General features: G+C 40.1%; 1 protein-coding gene across 1 annotated transcript; it reads left to right on the top strand.

The window, feature by feature from the left end:
• Positions 1-1,568: 1,568 nt before the first annotated feature.
• On the top strand, positions 1,569-16,421 carry LOC110990740 (ficolin-2-like). Its single transcript, XM_087135435.1, has 5 exons — positions 1,569-1,997; positions 7,513-7,785; positions 8,465-8,751; positions 9,701-9,971; positions 12,290-16,421. Exons 1-5 carry the CDS (start codon positions 1,940-1,942, stop codon positions 12,547-12,549), a joined length of 1,149 nt encoding a protein of 382 aa, XP_086991561.1. The 5' UTR covers positions 1,569-1,939; the 3' UTR covers positions 12,550-16,421.
• Positions 16,422-17,195: the final 774 nt, after the last annotated feature.

Here is a 17,195-nt window from a genome sequence, read left to right as displayed (position 1 = left end):
GGTCAACTATTTTGTTTACAGTTGGGCTGCATTACCTTAGTAATAAGGACAAAGTGGCTAAAATCAATAGTTTTAGAGATGCATCGTTCACGCAATCAGGAACGGCCTTTAGTCTGCGGGGTTCTAAAGATGTAAAAGCCGTTATTGCATTGGATTTTTTAACACAAACTTCAAATTGCACCTTCGTGTCTTAGTTAATCTTCATTTTCAATTTTTGTTTTACTATTTCAAAGGATGTTTTGCTATGGTTTTGCTTTTATGATAATATGTCCAATTCATAGCAAATGTATGACGACATCCAAAAGAGACAACTTGATTATTACATTGTCCTGTACACAACAAAATTCTGAACTAGATTTTTATTTTGCTAATTCATTATTGTGCACACCAATAAGCAAGCAGCTTTTCTTTTAAGTAAATAATTCACCGTGACTAACACTTTTAACTTGAAAACTCTACCAAATCCGGAAATTAAAGACTAAGCTATGTATGTCATATAACTTTAGTAAACAACTAATGTAATTCAGAAGTCTTACTCAATCTTAGTGTTCTAAAGCGTGAACCTATATGGGTATTTATATCCACTTAAATTGGCTTCATGTCTTACAAAATATACACAGTTCCACTACCTACATGCAAATCTAACGTTAAACACTATACTAAATTTCGTCCTTAAATCTCAAGAAATCCTTTAAATGACGAGTCAAATGAATGCTTACTTCTTTGGCAAAACTACTCTCGGTAACTGTCTAACGTTGGTCTCGTAAAAACTGGTGAAAACTGTATCAAATTTTGGGGTGCAGACCACTAATTCAAGTGAGAATTTCTGACCAGCTCATTAGCATTAAAAGTGCCCCCTTCTACAGTATCTTTTGAAAAAGGAGATTGTTTGGCCCCCAGAATGGTGAGCTTGTGTAAATCGTCGCCAGGATCAACTCCCTGGGTCTTTGAGCTTTCATATGAGGGCAGAAGGGCTGAAAACTACGGTTGAAAAATGGTGCTAAGTGCCCGAGAAAGTTAAGGGTTGCCACTTGAAAAATGGCTGCAATCAGACTTCGGAAAAATCACTTTGGGGGGGTGATTTTGTTTTGTGGGAATAATTAAAAATGTAATTGGTTAACCCACAAAAAATTGAAAAGAAATTGAAAGATAAGTGACGAGACAAGAATTTCATTTGTGTTTCAGAAATCTCAGGGATGTTGGCGTGCATGCTATTGGGCCCTGAACGGTGCTGATTTTACACTGTTTTCAATGGGGCTTGAATTAGTGGACTGGACCCTTCGGACAAAACTCTTTCAAGAGAAAAATAGGAAAAGATGTCTGACAAACATGGCCTGGTAACAAAGCTCCAAACTATTGAGGGCGCTGTTCAGAGTTGTGGCCTGGCTTACTGGAACAATGTCAATCCGAAATTTGAGGTGAATCACTGGTGCCCTGTTTTATGCAGTGTGTGCAACTGTACAGGTAATTATGCGCCTGCCCAGCTGGTAACATGGGATACTATTGTTCACTTTTTTTTCCCGACAAAATCGTAAAGAATGTCCCTTTCCTTTGCCGTTTATGGTCCACAGATGCAGACAGGGTCGGTGGCATTACAAACGAAGGTTATTGTCTTTGCGTTTAAGCCAAAACTGGGTTTGGTCAAAAATGAGAACCATGACAATAAAAAGGGGTGCCCTTTGACAAGAAGAGTGACAACAGGTCCATGGACTTGGGTCAGATTTGGGGGTGACAATTTCTTCTTCCTGTCACGCTGCATTGAATGTAACTGATGATGTAAATGGCAAAGCAGAAAGTGCGGAGAGAAACATCGTTATTCTGAGGAGGTTGGCCCAGACTTTCTCGTGAAAACTAACTGGGTTTGTTGAAAGGCTGATATTGCTGCAGTTTCCATCAACTTTGTATTTGTTAACTTAAGGCTTAAGGCTTAACTGACGTGATGGTTGTGGAACTTACGAAGATGTTATTTGCACTGGGAGTGATTATCATCGCTGCTGGTAAGTACGCCTTTGATCACACGTATTAATTTTGTGAAAATCGAACAGGTTGACGTCTTCTATTCCAAGCGTACTCTCACGTGCTGCGTACATGGATTTAAGACTTTTCCTCATGGCTGTAAGTGGCGTTTACCATTCCTGTTATGTGCCCAGAACTACAAACTCGTGATACCGATGGAGCTAACAATATGGTTTTGTTTTGTTTCATTCTGAAAAAAATCTGGGTAGAGGAATTTGGCACCACCTTGCTTTACTGTTGCTGGTATAGGATTCTGCAAAAACGCTGTGGACGCTGTAGGTCGCAAACCTGTATAAAAAAGGCAGAGAGATGGAGTTATAGTTTTAGTGGTGGGACGAAAGCCCCAAATGAATATCCTGGGTGAAACCTACAATCCTGGCTAAATCCCGTTGGGCCCTGGCCCCCTCTCAATGTTAGGTGTCGATGCGCGACCTGCGCTCCAGCTCGAGATGACAACATTGAGCGGGGATTGGGGGACCTGGGGAGGGTAACTACACGTGTATGTCAATTGATATGTGTCCCGATAATTTTGGTCAGGATTCTAGAACACCATCATTCTGATCTATGGTGTGGAATGGGGATCAAGACTCTGAGAATACAGCGCTCGGGAATCGAACTGATGTTATGCTGATTAGAATTATCTCGATTTCCACGCCCTGATTTTATCTTGAGCACTCGTACTTATATCACCTATCAAATTATTAATAAAATAACGGATGGGCTAACATTAGAAATATCTGCCTATTCGACGTCAATTAAGTCATTGTTTATTTCGTTATGACGTGACAGCTTTTATCTTTACACTGACTTTGAGGGTTAAGCCTTGACCTTGGTCTTAATGTTTGCGAGTCAAGGTCTTGGCCTTGAGAATCAAACCTTTGCTCTAACACTGGCTTGTACTCAGACTGACATTTGTGAAATGGCATATGACGTAATCATATGATACGCCTATATAAAAAGTGTGAATATTCACTGACAACCCAAATTCCATCTTCATCTGATTTACATCTTGACACTCTGAATTTGCAAGTTTTTATCGAAAGGATAGCTGCAATCATTCATTGCTTTTTTGCAATTTCATGCTAACGAGTATATCCATATTTATGACGCAACTGTGACGTTATCCCGGGAAGAAAGCCTCACTGTAACACTGAACGTTAAAAAAGTGACTGATGAGAAAATGCAAGTATTACTACGAAGAACAAGGTGATGTATTCACATCTACATATCTCACATCTGAAAATACGACAACTTAAGGTCTACAACATTGAAAATGAATTATAATATGATTGATATGATGACAGGAAAAGTACTTATCTAACCACATCTTTACAAAGTAGAAATTAGCTGTAAAGAGGTTCTCTTTACTGGACAATGTGTCTGAAGAGCTATAGGCCTACACCACGCATCAGATCTACCACAAAACACATTGTTATTTAGCAGAACTATTGGGTTCCTGATTCGGCTGTCATTTTATGCTTGTATAGGAAACGAGAGAAAATGCCCCCTCCCCGGCAAAAATGGCTTGTCATTCACACCAAACTACGAAAGAGTTTGGATATGCAGACTGGTGTACTGACGTTGCCCAGGGGTCTTGCCCATACTGATGCGCGTTTATTTAAAACTGATGCGCGTTCATTACTAAAAATAGTAAAAAGAAGCTGTTGGGGAGAACATTTAATGTTGATGACCATTGTGCGTGTGCGAATGTGTATTTTTGCTACGTGATGCACTGTTGTAACGTTAAATCGCTTAGTCTTTACACAGCAACATTCCATGCAATAAGGTTAATGATTATGTTATCACCTTAATATGAACAGCTACAAACAAGATCTCTGAAATGGCCGAGTGGTTAAGCTCGCGGTCATCAGATCGTTAAACGGTGGGTTCGAATCCCCCCCGTGCCGGGCTTTTTATTTTTCCAACACTTGCTGTCAGTCAGTAGCTATAAGAGACTCTAATTCACCCCGTCAAATACCAACAGTACCTTAGCCTACCGGGTAAGCTCTTCTGCTGGGACTGTCCGCGAAGTCCAGGTGAGCGCCTTAGTACAGGTTCGAGACGTACGGCCGACTCGGCGGCCAGGGCTTAGGGGCCTGTCTCGTTCCTCCCTTGCATGGTCGCTCGAACCCTTTTTGGGGTTAAATGGATGGGCAGGGAAGGAAGTGCGGTGGGCCGGGAACCCGAGACCCAGAAGAGTCCTATATGGAAGCCGGTAACTGCGATTCCTTGCGAATTTCAGGAGTCCGTGCGCCTGAATGCTTGGTCAACACCGCATAACTTTTGGATTTTTTTCCCTCTGAGTCACCATTTTTTTTAATTTCCCTGGGCGCAGAACAAACAAGGCAATTTTCTAGGTTTGAATGCAATTAGTTGAAGGATTGTTGCTGATTTGTTTTCACTGGTACTTTTAATTTCCTAAATTTTCGACAATAAAACTGATCCCAACCGGGTCGGATCCATTTCTTCTCAGTGATCTCAGTATAAAAGCTGTGAGGTGTGTAGTGAATGTTTATGTATGAACAGTGACAGATCCAGGAATGTCACCAGTCGGGCGGCACTCGTCTCCCTTTTTTATTGATAGAAATACATTTTCATTTGTTATAACAACAAATTTAGTTTACTTGCAACTACAGAATAATTAGATATTTTCAAAGAGAAATTCTTACAAACGATACATCCCATATCTTCGTAGGTCACCCCAACGCTACAACAAATGTGTTGCAACTGCCGTTTTGCACAGTTATGGGCAGAAATGACATGGTATATCTTCAACGACGCACTCCTGCAAAACAGTTGGACAAAATGGATAATTATCTTGCTTTTCTGGTACAATTGGCCCGAAATATACACGCGCCATACGGCACAATGTTGTGTCTATGCGCGCGGTCTGCGCTCCGGCCAGACATGACAACACTGACCGGGGGAATGGAGGTGGGGCTGGAAAGCGTATGGCTATTGCAACAATTTTGTCTAGGATGGTAGGTAGGGCCTCAAAATGTAATCTGCATGTAAACCGAGTGGGGAATTGAAACCATACCGCAGAGACAACAGGCAAGGGAAACACCAATACGCCAAAATAAGTATAGACAACAAACTAATAATTTCCCTGATCAAAGCTTTAAACAAGGCACGCATTATGTATTACTCAAATACTCAGCTTTGTAGTCGAAAGTTTATTATGCTTGCTTCTGTGAAGTATTTAATTTCACGTCCTAGTAATTTATCTTTTCCTGAAAACAACTCTGCTTTTCTAGCTGATCAATCCGAAGAGATCTCTACATAACTGTGCCTTCTTTATAAAATGGACGTGGTTACTGAAGGAAAGCTAAAGGAAAGGAAAAAATTCTTGCTAAGAATAATAAGAATTGATCAACTTTCTTGATCGGAGTATTTACAAATGTTCAAACACAAAGGCACATGTCGGCGTTGCATTCACTGAGAAGTGATTTTCAAGGTCACTTGATAATGATAGCTTTATAACTTTGACCAAATCATCACTGACACCTGAACTAACACTTGATGACATTTGAAAAATTTCACACTATGTGTTGAACCGTGTATATTAACTTTGGCTCTCACGAATTGCATCCGAGTAGTGTGTTTGCGCATTCGATCTTTCTTTTTCGTTCACGACGTCAGACCTCTCTTATTCCTCGTGTTAAAAGGTTTTTATTTAGTCTTTTACCAAGACGACCCATGTTTATCTTCTTCCCCATGGACACGTTAGAATAGTAATTCAACGTCAGATACTGACTAAAGGAAACTGACTATTCTTCTTTTAGTCTCAGTTTGGTTATATTGTTTTAATCGCAGAAAAGCAAGATGGCTGCCCGGTGATAAAAGTCTGTCCCAACAAGGATAACAGAGGGAACATTGGTATCAACTCCTTTGAAGTGTTTTTTTTCGCCGCAAGGCACTACCTTGCACGTCCACACCCATAGATTCAAATTAAACCTTTCATTTTACAAAATTGAAGCATTGTAATCAACTCTTGCAGTTAATCTACCAAAATGTTCTTATTTAAACAGTGACAGAGCAGATTTTGGACCATTATTTTCGGGGGAACTTTTACAGACGCGGAGTCTACAAAAATTGGAATTCCTTATGTAATTGTTAAGGCGTTTCCTTACAGGGGTTTGTTTTATTGAGGGTTTAGATTTACACTTTCTGTATAGGAAAAATGAAATAATTGCCTTCTCGCTTTGCATTTCAAACCTACCCCCATGACTCTCTATGGATGCAATTTCTCAGAGGGTTCGTTGTGCGCTGCAGATCCATTCCTGCATAAAAATGCCAGCAACATATTTTCATTCTTTATTTGCTCATGGCTTTGCTGCCATGAAGAAGCTAAGTTAATTATGAAATCATCAATGACAATGTAGACAATGTAAAAAAGAAAGAAAGATATTTAATGGGTTTGTTCCTTTGTGTGCATATCTGGCGTTAATGAGTTATAAATGACAGCCCATCATTTAGCACGTACCATAAAATATAACGAAACACTCAATTTACTTTTTGTCAGAAAAACCCCCACCTATGACACAGACAAACACATTGGTATGGTTGAAAGTTTTATGCTGTGAAAGGGTGACAAAGGATGCGCGCAAAATTGAAAGTCACTACCTTTTCAAATTGCGATTCAGTAACGTTCTACCCATGCTCGAGGAGATGCTTCTTCTTGTTGGCATTAAATACGTTGATGTCGTTGTTTTGGTCGTCGTTGTCGTCGTTGTTGTTATCGATGTTGTCTGTTGTTTGTTGTTAATTTTTCGCGACATGAACCTACATTAAAGCTGTACTTATAATAATTACCGAAAATGGCTCACTTGGAAGACATTCCCATAAGAACGTGCACAAATTTTACTGTCCCATAATTAAATATTCCCTAATCTCATCTGAACCAAAATTTGTATGTTTTCAATTTAGACTCTAATCCAAATTCGGCCTCCTTCTGGTAGCCGGGGCATTAGGGAGACATTGAAATTTCTCCCTAATAACCGATGTCTCCATAAAGTCGAAAAATTTACCACAAAATATCTCCCTAATGACCCATTTGTAAGAATATCGTTCCATATAGAAGCTATAGTCTTAATTGTGCTGCAAGTCGCGCTAGGAAATTTAATGTATGCATGCTGCTGTGTGAAACAGTTCTCCATTTAGTCTAGCCGTTTGCTGATGTTGGAAGGCCAAATTTAGTTCACGGTAATTTAGAGCCCGGCATAAACGGCAGAGCGCACGAGGCTGTCGTAAATTATGGATCTTTTTAAATGTAAAAAGACCGGTCTTTTTTATACAATCTCATAACCAAGGGGAATCAAAGGTGGGGCGGATTCCGCCCTCCCCCTTCGTTTCTTTTAGGTTTTAATGGCATGAGTCCGATGAAGTTTCGTTCCTCTTCTCCATAAACACTACAAATAACATGGTCATCACAAATTTTCTTTAAAATGTATGTTTGGGTGGGTTACACCTGTTTGTTCCCTTTTTTAAACGTAGCAACAACCTCAGTTTCTGCAAAAGTCTGTGTTCTCGGTACGGAGCCCGACCCAGGTGACGGCGGCAGGGTCAAATTCGTCATTCCGCCGGGGGATCCGTGTACCTGCGCCGAGGTCAGACTGGGTGGTCACAATACCTACGCTCCGCCGAGACCGCGAGGAACGGTTTATGTCGGCATAGGCGACCTGCAAAAGATATCTGCAGACGGACTGCGTGAGCATTTCCATTGCACTACGAACAAACCGGAGAGAACTTCGACTTCAAATCCGCGGGGTGAGGTCTGTAGACGAATACTTAAGAATTCAGGGGTGTGTCCTTTGAGGTGAAATGTCGTTGAGGGAGCAAAACTTACTGAGAGCGCTCACATAAATCCTCCCACTGTTGTGAATGATGAAGCACCGGTAAGCCCATCGTCTCTTAGGAATGCTCTCGCGTAGCGTAATGGCAGGATCCAATCACATTCTAGAGAAAAGCTCACTGTGCTAAATATTTCGGAATTGTTTAGGAAATGTATTGCTTTTATAACCCTTCATTATCTCCGTCGTCTGAGGCCAACTCTTGCAATTTTTGTATAAGAGCCAGTTTCCTCGCATCAGAAAGAGTGATTTTTATCCTCTTACATATCACTCGCTCAAGAAATATTTCGGGAACATTTCATAACATTTTCCAGATGCAAGGTGTCATTTCCAAGTTTTCATTTTCCTCACTAATTCAAATCACGGTCAGTGATTGAGCAGTTTTCCTTTTCAAACTACATCTGGCAGCAAGATGTCAGCCTCGTGGCTAAAATTGGCCTATATCTCAAAAGCCTTTAGGCCGATATTTCGCCCCGGCTTCATTGCGAGCCTGAACTCGTTTACTTATACGAAAGACTGATTTTATGAATTTTGTCAACAAAGCTCAGAGAGCATAGGCACAGAGAGCACTTCTCTATTTACCTTTTCCTTCACAGAATCGACGCCTAAAGTGACCACAGGTGAAAAAGGATTGACAACTAAAGTCACCACCCGTGCGCAGGGGTCGACTTCTGAAGTCGCTACCATAATCACAGAAGCAGATTCGACACATGTCGTATCGACTCTCCACGAGACAACAATGGCGCCAGAGCTGACGGAGCCTGCGGCAAATTGTCAGGAGATCTTGGATGCTGGTATAAGCACTAGCGGTGTATACACCATTCAGCATGACGGTGAGACCATGCAGGTCTACTGCAGTATGGAGTCTGATGCCGGCTATATAGTGAGTGTTTTTTCCCTGACTGAAATAGTTACATAATGTTCTGTCATTTTTGGGCAGAAAATAATCAAGGGGCCGAATTTCCATTTAAGAAAGATTTACTATAAACAAGTTTTAGAAGGGAACAAGTTTTAAAGTATGCCTTAACAACGCTTTGTTTTATTTGTTTGGTTTTCTCGTTGTTGGGGGTAAATTCAGTTTTCTTCTGTGACAGAGATTTTTAAAATCCCCCCCAACAAAAAATATATCTCTGTAATAAGTGTCAAAATGACAATAAAGTGAAAAAGCGTTGACCACTGTAGGAGGGAATCTGTTGATTCTGAGTCAAGACATGCCACCTTTTCCACCTAGTTCAAATGTGGATGCATCTAGCCATGGTTATTTGGTTCCTCGACACCATCCAATAAACTTCACTTTGAGTCAGGTGAACGGCTTTCATCCAAACGTTTTGAATGAATGGTGAAATACTGCAGTGTGTTTCCCAAAACGCAGGAGGATCACCTACAACCTTGTTAACTGTGAACAATATTTAAAAATTCTATATTTTGAAGCTTGCTGGTTGTTTTACACTTTGTTTATGAAGGGCAAGAACAAAAATATGCGTCTTCCCTCACTGAGTCAGAATTTACTAAAAAGAAAGACCTTGTTCATTTAAATGCAAAACTTAGTGGCAGAAGGCAAAAGTAAAGCGAAAATTTTGCAAGGCTGTAATCCATTCATTCCTGAAACTGCGCATTTTTCTCCCTGTAGGAGAAATGCTTTAAGAGTATCGATCGGTTTCTGACAACGAATTCGATAAACAACGAGGCTAAACTTTAAGCCCTTTGCAGCCTATCAAACTGAACCTTCTGTGACAATTTGATGATCAGCTTTCCCATCTCAACGCATCAAAAAAGTATTCATGACTTTGTCACAACTCTTCAGCACTGTCGTGCAACTCCTCTTCTCGCAGGTGTTTCAACGACGCATAAACGGCTCCGTTAGCTTCGACCGCACTTGGCAGGAGTACGCCGAGGGTTTCGGCTATCTGACCGGGGAGTTCTGGCTGAGCAACGAGAGGCTGCATGATCTGACTCGTACTGGCAGATGTGAGCTAATCGTTACTCTGAGGGCGTTCGATGGACAGAATGCCACGGTTCGTTATGAGGACTTCAGAATAGAGTCAGAGAATAAACAGTACAAGCTTGATGTCCACGGTTTCCATACAGTTGCAGGACATGCAGGTATGTAACAGCTCCCTTAAGAAGTGCACCATATGATGCAACCTTCCCTTTAGCTCATTTTTCTTCTACAACGATCTCATAATTACGCCTGGTCTAACTACACTGCTTTCTTAAAAAATTCTCCAAACTACACGGACAGTTAAAGTTAGACTGTTCGGGCTGTGACATGGTATTTACCCAGACTACCCCCTCCCCCCCATAAAAATGAATCGAGGTTTCGAAGTGTGAACAGTTTGTAACCAGCTGCATATTTCATTTAAAGTTTTAATTGCAATATAAACTACTTACGAAAATCAGCAAACGAATTAATAATGAAGCTATATTAAAGTGCCAAACGTGCTTCATAGCGCGCGTTGGCACTTGAATGTTTGCGTACAAAGTTTAACCCAACTTCAGCTTGCGTTTTCCGTGCGTGCATTATCAATTTCTACCTCTTTTAAAATAACTGAACTCAACAGTGTTACTAATTACATTTTGCACCACGTGAACCTAATTTTCCTGATATTTACCCAATCGCACGAACGATGCCTCGCTACCTTTGCTCTTCACCAGCTTCATTTTTCACGCTAACACAAATAACAAAAATAAAAGCTGCTAAAAGAACACTTAAGGCTAGTCCATACACGAGTACCCTCCGCTGTTTGTAATCCAGGCTTTTACTCCGAAATGACAGTGTGAAACTTGCCGTCAATACGAAACAATTGGCAGCTGCCTCAAGTAACAGATTCAACAGCATTAAGCCGCCTTTCCAGATGAGCCCAACACTTGCGCCAACACAACGTCCACGTGTGTTGCAGTGGAGTCGATTTTTGTGTCCGTGAAAGTGAAACACATGAACGCATCGTAGGCTACCCAACAAAGTACATATACGGAAGGCCGCCTTCACGCAGGGTGACGGGCATAAAAGAATGGACAAAAGCCGGTTCCGCCGTCTTGCGTAGCGTAATGGGTAAAGGAAAGAAACAGTATGGAGGATATCCATGACTCGAATCTCAAAGGCCAAGTTTTCCCAGATTCTCACATGACAACGGCATATTTATGGGTTTTTTTATTGTCTCCTTGTTTGAGTGCTATTGAATACCCCAAGTCTGAAAATTCTTCTCATCGCCTTAATTTCTTTTGTGTCAAAAACGGAGATTGTGAAATGCCCTTTCAAAGTGTCAAAGTGCAAGACCAAAGCGATCCGATAGCAACGTTCCAAAAATCAGGCAAACTCAACTATTGACGATAAAATGCTCAACATGATCTACCCAGCTATTAAATTAATATCCAACATTGCAGGAGGATTATTTGTAAAGTGGAGTGGAAGCAGAAATTCACAGCGAACGTTATCATGCCTATTACCCTGCATTTTCCAAGTTGGATATATACACCCAAATTTACCATAGCACAAACAAGGTTGGGTATGCCGGGACAGTGGCTCTTTTGCAGTGGTTTATGCACTTACAGGTATTGCACAATTCTTTCTCGTGGAGAAAAATCCACAGTGATTGCCCCTATATGCTTTCCAAAGGTAGACGTCAGAGATAAAGTTGCACAACCGAGGGTGTGATTATGGGAAACCCAGTTGAAAGTATACAAAATTAAGCCTTTTGGCCGAATGGACGTCAGTCCTGATTTAAATTTACAAAGAGTGCCCGACTAAATGTATGGGGCCTAGAGGGACTCCTTTACTCAACCGCACCCCATCTTGAATGCGTTAATGCGTTAAAATTACGCAAAAGCAGGATTCCAGTCGATCAAGCAGGTTTGGCAACTTGTAGACATCTTATTATACCAAATAAAAACTTTTTTGGTTTGCAGACGCGCAGGTCTAGGCGACGCGCACACTGAGCAGAAACCGGAGGCTTTTTTGGCCTTTATGGATGTAAATAAACGCTTTTAAAAGTAACTAGTGAGGGGGATCAGTCTATTTCAGTGTTGGCGGCGAAACGTGCGTACAAGCACATGTGCTTGTGCATCATTTCAAATGGGAAATATTAAAATTAAATAAATAAACAAAAAATAAATAAGCCCCTGACCAGAGACTTTTTGGTCTAAAATAGACTCCTCCAACAGGTAGATACATAACACACATTTTTATGCCCCCGTTAGCAGGTGCTATACGAAATTTCACAGGTTGCCCGACACTGACATTTAAAGATGCAGGTAATCCGGCGGTCCCGCTTTTGAGATTGTGCAAATGGTCTACACTGCCTTTAAGCAGGAGGAGAGACAAAATTTGTGGCAATGAAGAGAAAATACCGGTCTTGATTTCATGGGTTTTCCCCATAAACTGGGACTTTATTAAAAACTGGATGACTCTTTGTCTCTTGTAGGTGATTCACTCCTCAACGGGCAGGAATTCTCGACTATGGACTGCGACAACGATGAATCTGGAAGTAGAAACTGCGCTGCAATGTTCCATGGGGGCTGGTGGTACAAGAAATGTAATGGCAACAAAACCGGGAGCAACTTGAACGGCTTGTACCACAGCAGCCCAAATGTCAGTGACTACCAGGGGATACAGCGGGTCTCCTTGAAAGGGGAAAGTTACTCTCTGAAAGGGTGTGAAATGAAGATAAGATGTGGGCCTTAAAACGGTGGTGGAAATGGCGGGAGTGGTGGACGTGGTATGGGTGGTGAAAGTAGTCAAACCTCAAATGAGCTACAGCCCGTTGGACATTAGAATACATGTCCAAAAGTAATGAAAAATTCCTATTAAGAGGAAATTAACTGCAGCCAATAATGTCATGGTTTCCCGTAACATGTACTTCACCGTCATTACGAATGTAAAAAGCAAGTTAATTAAATTTTTGGCAAGCGGTTCACGTGCCTATAATTTCCCGTGCATTTATGGAAAATTGTGGGCATCCATGGCAGCCTGCAGGTATTTCGCGTGAAATGATGAGATTTTGATTTCTAAATAGTGGGGCTTTATATTGATTGTCTGGCAAGTAGCCAGAGTCCTGACTACTTGTTGCAAAATAAGAATGTTCCGTGTAGGTTCCAGCACAAAATGGCCGTTTATTGAAAAAACTGGTAAGATAATGGTCAAGTTAGAAAGACCTCTGCAATATCATAGTTTTCAAAGTCCCACATAAATTTTCAATTACATTTTGCTGCCTAGTTATGTGTCTTTTGTTGTCCCAAATTTTACTCCAATAAAATTACAAGTCCTGCAAAATATGGAATTAATGTGTTTCCTCAAGAAAATATTAATATACCAGTCAGAGAATAATCTCCACAGTTCACATACACAAACATTAATTCAGTATTCTTACTATTTATACTTTACTTTATGTTACCATATTAACCAATTTTATCCCAGAGGTTGTGACTATCTAGCCTGACCAAGAACAGTCACCATCATCTCAACCACGTGGTCCCAGTAAGTTGCTTTATCACATGCGCAAAAATTCTCATAATTAACGTAGAATAAGTTTATTAAGAATGACTACAAAATGGGGAGAGAGTTCAAGTAAAATGAGCTGGAATAATCAGTCATGTTGCTCGCACTGCCTGACGCTTTTATTTTCTAAGCTGAATGACAGGCTGTTCTTGTAACGTTCTTAATTATGAACTCATGTTCCTAAGTCTCATCTGTATGGTTTGTAGCTGGTAACGTGTTAGAGATGTGCGAGTGCAGATTTCGTATTTCCTTTGCCGGGTATGGGCGTTCTCTCCCCCTCCTTGCATGATTGTATTTTAAGCTGCAGCGACATGGGTCTGCCTGCAGCTGAGCAAGTTACGCAGTTGGGCAGACATACATCCTGTGTGTACAATGAAATGTTTTCCCTTATTTGCCAGGCTTTCTTTTTCTTCGACAACTCCTTTTTTTTAATTTTTGCGTTGGAGCCAAAGGGGGGACAGCCACCCTGACCCAAATCAGCTCCTGAGTTAAGCCTTTATCAGTCTAATTTCAACTTGGTGTTACCATGTAGTGGATGGAATAGAATGTTATTAAGTTGTATACTTGATTGAAATGTTTGTGCAATCTATGAAATGTTAACTACTTTCTATCTTTTGTGATACTGTCAGACGTACGTTACTGAAATCAACAGTATTTTGGGGTATTTTTCATCAAGTAACTTTCTAAATACCCATTTCCATGAGCGTAATCCCGGGTGGAGCAAAAACTCAAAGGGGGTTGGGGAGAATTTTTCAGTCTTCCAAAGACTAAAATGCATTCCGTAACACTTTAAAAAGGGGGATTTAAAAGGCCTTTTGAATATGCTATTCCTAATACATTTTACAGATGAATATCCGTATCATGAACACCGACCTCTAGATAGAGTCAAATGGTGTCAACCTCACCCCATTTTTCATATTTTAATGGACGGGAAAGTCACCCCCCCCCACCTTTCCATATCCCCAATCCTCCGTCAAATTTCCTGCAGAAATTTATGCAACTGCACACTTCATGTTAGAAAAGTTGATTTCATGGGCAAGATTACTTATTCTCAGTCTTTATTTACTTAAAGGACAGGAAAGACCGAAACTCAATTGAAATTCACATTGGTAGTAATAACTTATTCCTTCCAGTATTAAGATGCCTTGCAAAGAATCATTTCATTGTGCAAAAATACAAAATGCGCTTGATACGCCGGATACCGTCGTGGATGCCTTGGCTTGTTGTTAGTAATTCCCTTTGGTAACGTGTTAAGGTATGGTGAAATCTGAAGAATTGTGTTTCATAGCATTTTTAACTTTGTGCCGATGGTCAAGCATAAAACGTCAATAACTGGAATTCTAACTTGGATTTATCAGTACACGTTGTTTTAAATTGTATGACTGAAGTTTTCTGGTAAGAAAATGATTGGACAGAAATTTGTATAACCAATTAATATACGTTTCCGACATTACAGAGTATTGAAACATTTACTTGGCCTTATTCTTTTTTCTTGGGAATTTTCTGATGTTAGTTACTTAACATTTCCGTCACAAAAAGATGCACATGACGTAGTGGCTATATAGCAAGTTGGAAAACGCCGCACAATAGCTTAGACACGTATAATGGATGCTCGAGGCCTCTTAAATTATAAACGCACTAAAAACAAATTTTTCGTCTGTGTTAGTCTCCTTGTAGTAAAGTATAGATTACCTGTTATAATTATCAATTCGTATCTTGTTCAAGTTTTGAAATTGAATGTGAGAAAATGTTGTATATTAATTTTCTTGGTTTGTTAAAAACATTTTTTCGAGCAAAATTCACCAATTTTACAAGTTGCACGTAATAAACTCAAACAGAAACAGGTATAAACCTATAGATTTGTTATTTTCTGAATTGTTCGAAACTATAACTTGTTTGAGAGTCAGATAAATTCTATAAACCAAACCTGTTTTTGTATTTCTACTGTATCATTACATATTTTTGGTATCATAAGCATAAAACTGAAATTGCTTAGCATATATAGTTAACACTGCTTAGGAATAACATAGCTTTTGACATTTCGATTTATCACGTTTATAACTGAGTATTTGCCAGACGGATTGATTTAGGTCGGAAATTTTCTGATCTCATTTGTTGACAGTTGCTTGCAATTCGAGTTGTAAATGAAGGTCATATCGTGGTTGTTTAACAAGCTGAAAAAATGATCACTTATTTTCCCAAAACATGAATACTTATGAGATCATTAATGCACTTTGCTTGCCAACCTAGTTGGACGAAAGCTTGTTTTTCTTAATTTGTGAAAATGAAAGCCGAATATCATTACTCCGCTATTTTTTCTACTTTGGAAGAGTCATCTACGTCCATGGAGACTAGGAGAGTTCTGCTGTACAGAGTGGTTTAAGAGAATGTGCTCACAATATTTAGGTAAAGCATCGACGCCGTAGTTGTTCTGTGGTGTCACTATGGAGACGTGAAGAATATGTAGTGTACCTTTGTCAATTATTTATGAATAGTTTGTTTATTTGTACTTAGAAAATTTGAGTGGTATTTTTGCCTGAAATTCATTAATATAAATGTATATGTATAGTAATAACGATTGTCGCTTTTAATTACACGCCTTTATAGTCGTAGGTATTGTTGTAATAAACGTTTGCGCCCATGTCACGAACTACACGTTCTGCCCGCCTGCTAAATAAAATCATGTGCAAACATGGCGGCCCGCATGGCGAACCCCAATCGGTGAGTTCACCCCTTTGTGTCGCATTTCTAGTCAACCTAAACCCAACTTTATTACAGGTATGAGTCCCGCGTACAAAGAGACAGAAATTACAAGCTGTTATTTTCCTGCATTTGACAAAGTTTTTATGAGTTTTGGGAGTAAACATTGTAACCAGGCTTGGATCCTTCAACCCTCAACATTTTCTGCAATTTCTTTCGCGCTAAACAAGAGTGTTTCATGTGGTGTCCCTTAAAATAAATGGTTTACTAAATTGTGGGTGGCTACATTCAGAGCTGAGCGAATACAGGGTGTAGTTTTATTACTATTTTGCAGGTGTCTTCGGGGAAAGGCAAATTAAAACAAAAATTGAAACTTGAAACGAAAAGTGACCTTCTTGCCATAATCTTGAATTTCCGGTGAAGAAACGGAGGTTAACCTCTTCACGAGAGACAATCGGCGGCGTTGCTTTCGTCTGATTTTGCACTGTTTCTATGGTCCCGTATTTGATGTAGAGCAACCTACAATTGTGTCAGAATTGCGTTAACATAGCTTTGATATATTGTCCAATCGTATGGTAGATACATGGTAGAAGAACTAACGCAGCATGCGCACAATTACTGAGCAACATACATGGGAATCATTGTGTAAAGCTGCCAGACCGAGGCTCTGCATGCCTAGGGTGGCAGCGTGCAAAGGGCGAATAGGTAGCAGGTCTTGTTTCTGTTGTTCTTTTTCATGCATTCTTTCTCACTTTGCGTTTTCGCTAAGAGTATACTGTTGAAGAACAGTGTTTTGGTTTGGTTTAGTTTTTTTTCATCAAATGTAATTAGAAAGAGCGTTGCGACCAATTATCAGCATTGTCTCCAGGAAATAAATAACATCAGCCACAACGTCAGCCACAACAATGTTTTAGCCTTTCTTGCTCAAATTTGGATTTTTCTAATAATCATTTCTAAATCCAGTATAAGATACCACACATCAATCATTATTACGTGCTTGCTAATATGACATGCCGATCTGATGAGAAATTATGTGCGTGGCCATACAGAGTGGAAGAAAAGACATGGCCACAATGATAATAGCGTCTGTATAATGTTTTATTCAGAAACGTGAGTGGACTAAGATCATTGAA

The sequence above is a fragment of the Acanthaster planci genome, linkage group LG04 (assembly GCF_054643075.1).
Source record: "Acanthaster planci isolate LZ-2023a linkage group LG04, COTS_SCS, whole genome shotgun sequence".
NCBI lineage: Eukaryota > Metazoa > Echinodermata > Asteroidea > Valvatida > Acanthasteridae > Acanthaster > Acanthaster planci.
Note: the sequence above shows the minus strand (reverse complement) of the source record. Positions and strands in the feature narration are given on the sequence as shown.

What these genes read in the sequence shown, in the direction of transcription:
- LOC110990740 (XM_087135435.1), top strand. Translation starts at nt 1,940, where the DNA reads ATGGTTGTGGAACTTACGAAGATGTTATTTGCACTGGGAGTGATTATC. An exon ending in AGTCTGATGCCGGCTATATA is followed by an intron (nt 8,752 to 9,700) that starts GTGAGTGTTTTT and finishes CTCTTCTCGCAG; the next exon opens with GTGTTTCAACGACGCATAAA. An exon ending in TACAGTTGCAGGACATGCAG is followed by an intron (nt 9,972 to 12,289) that starts GTATGTAACAGC and finishes TGTCTCTTGTAG; the next exon opens with GTGATTCACTCCTCAACGGG.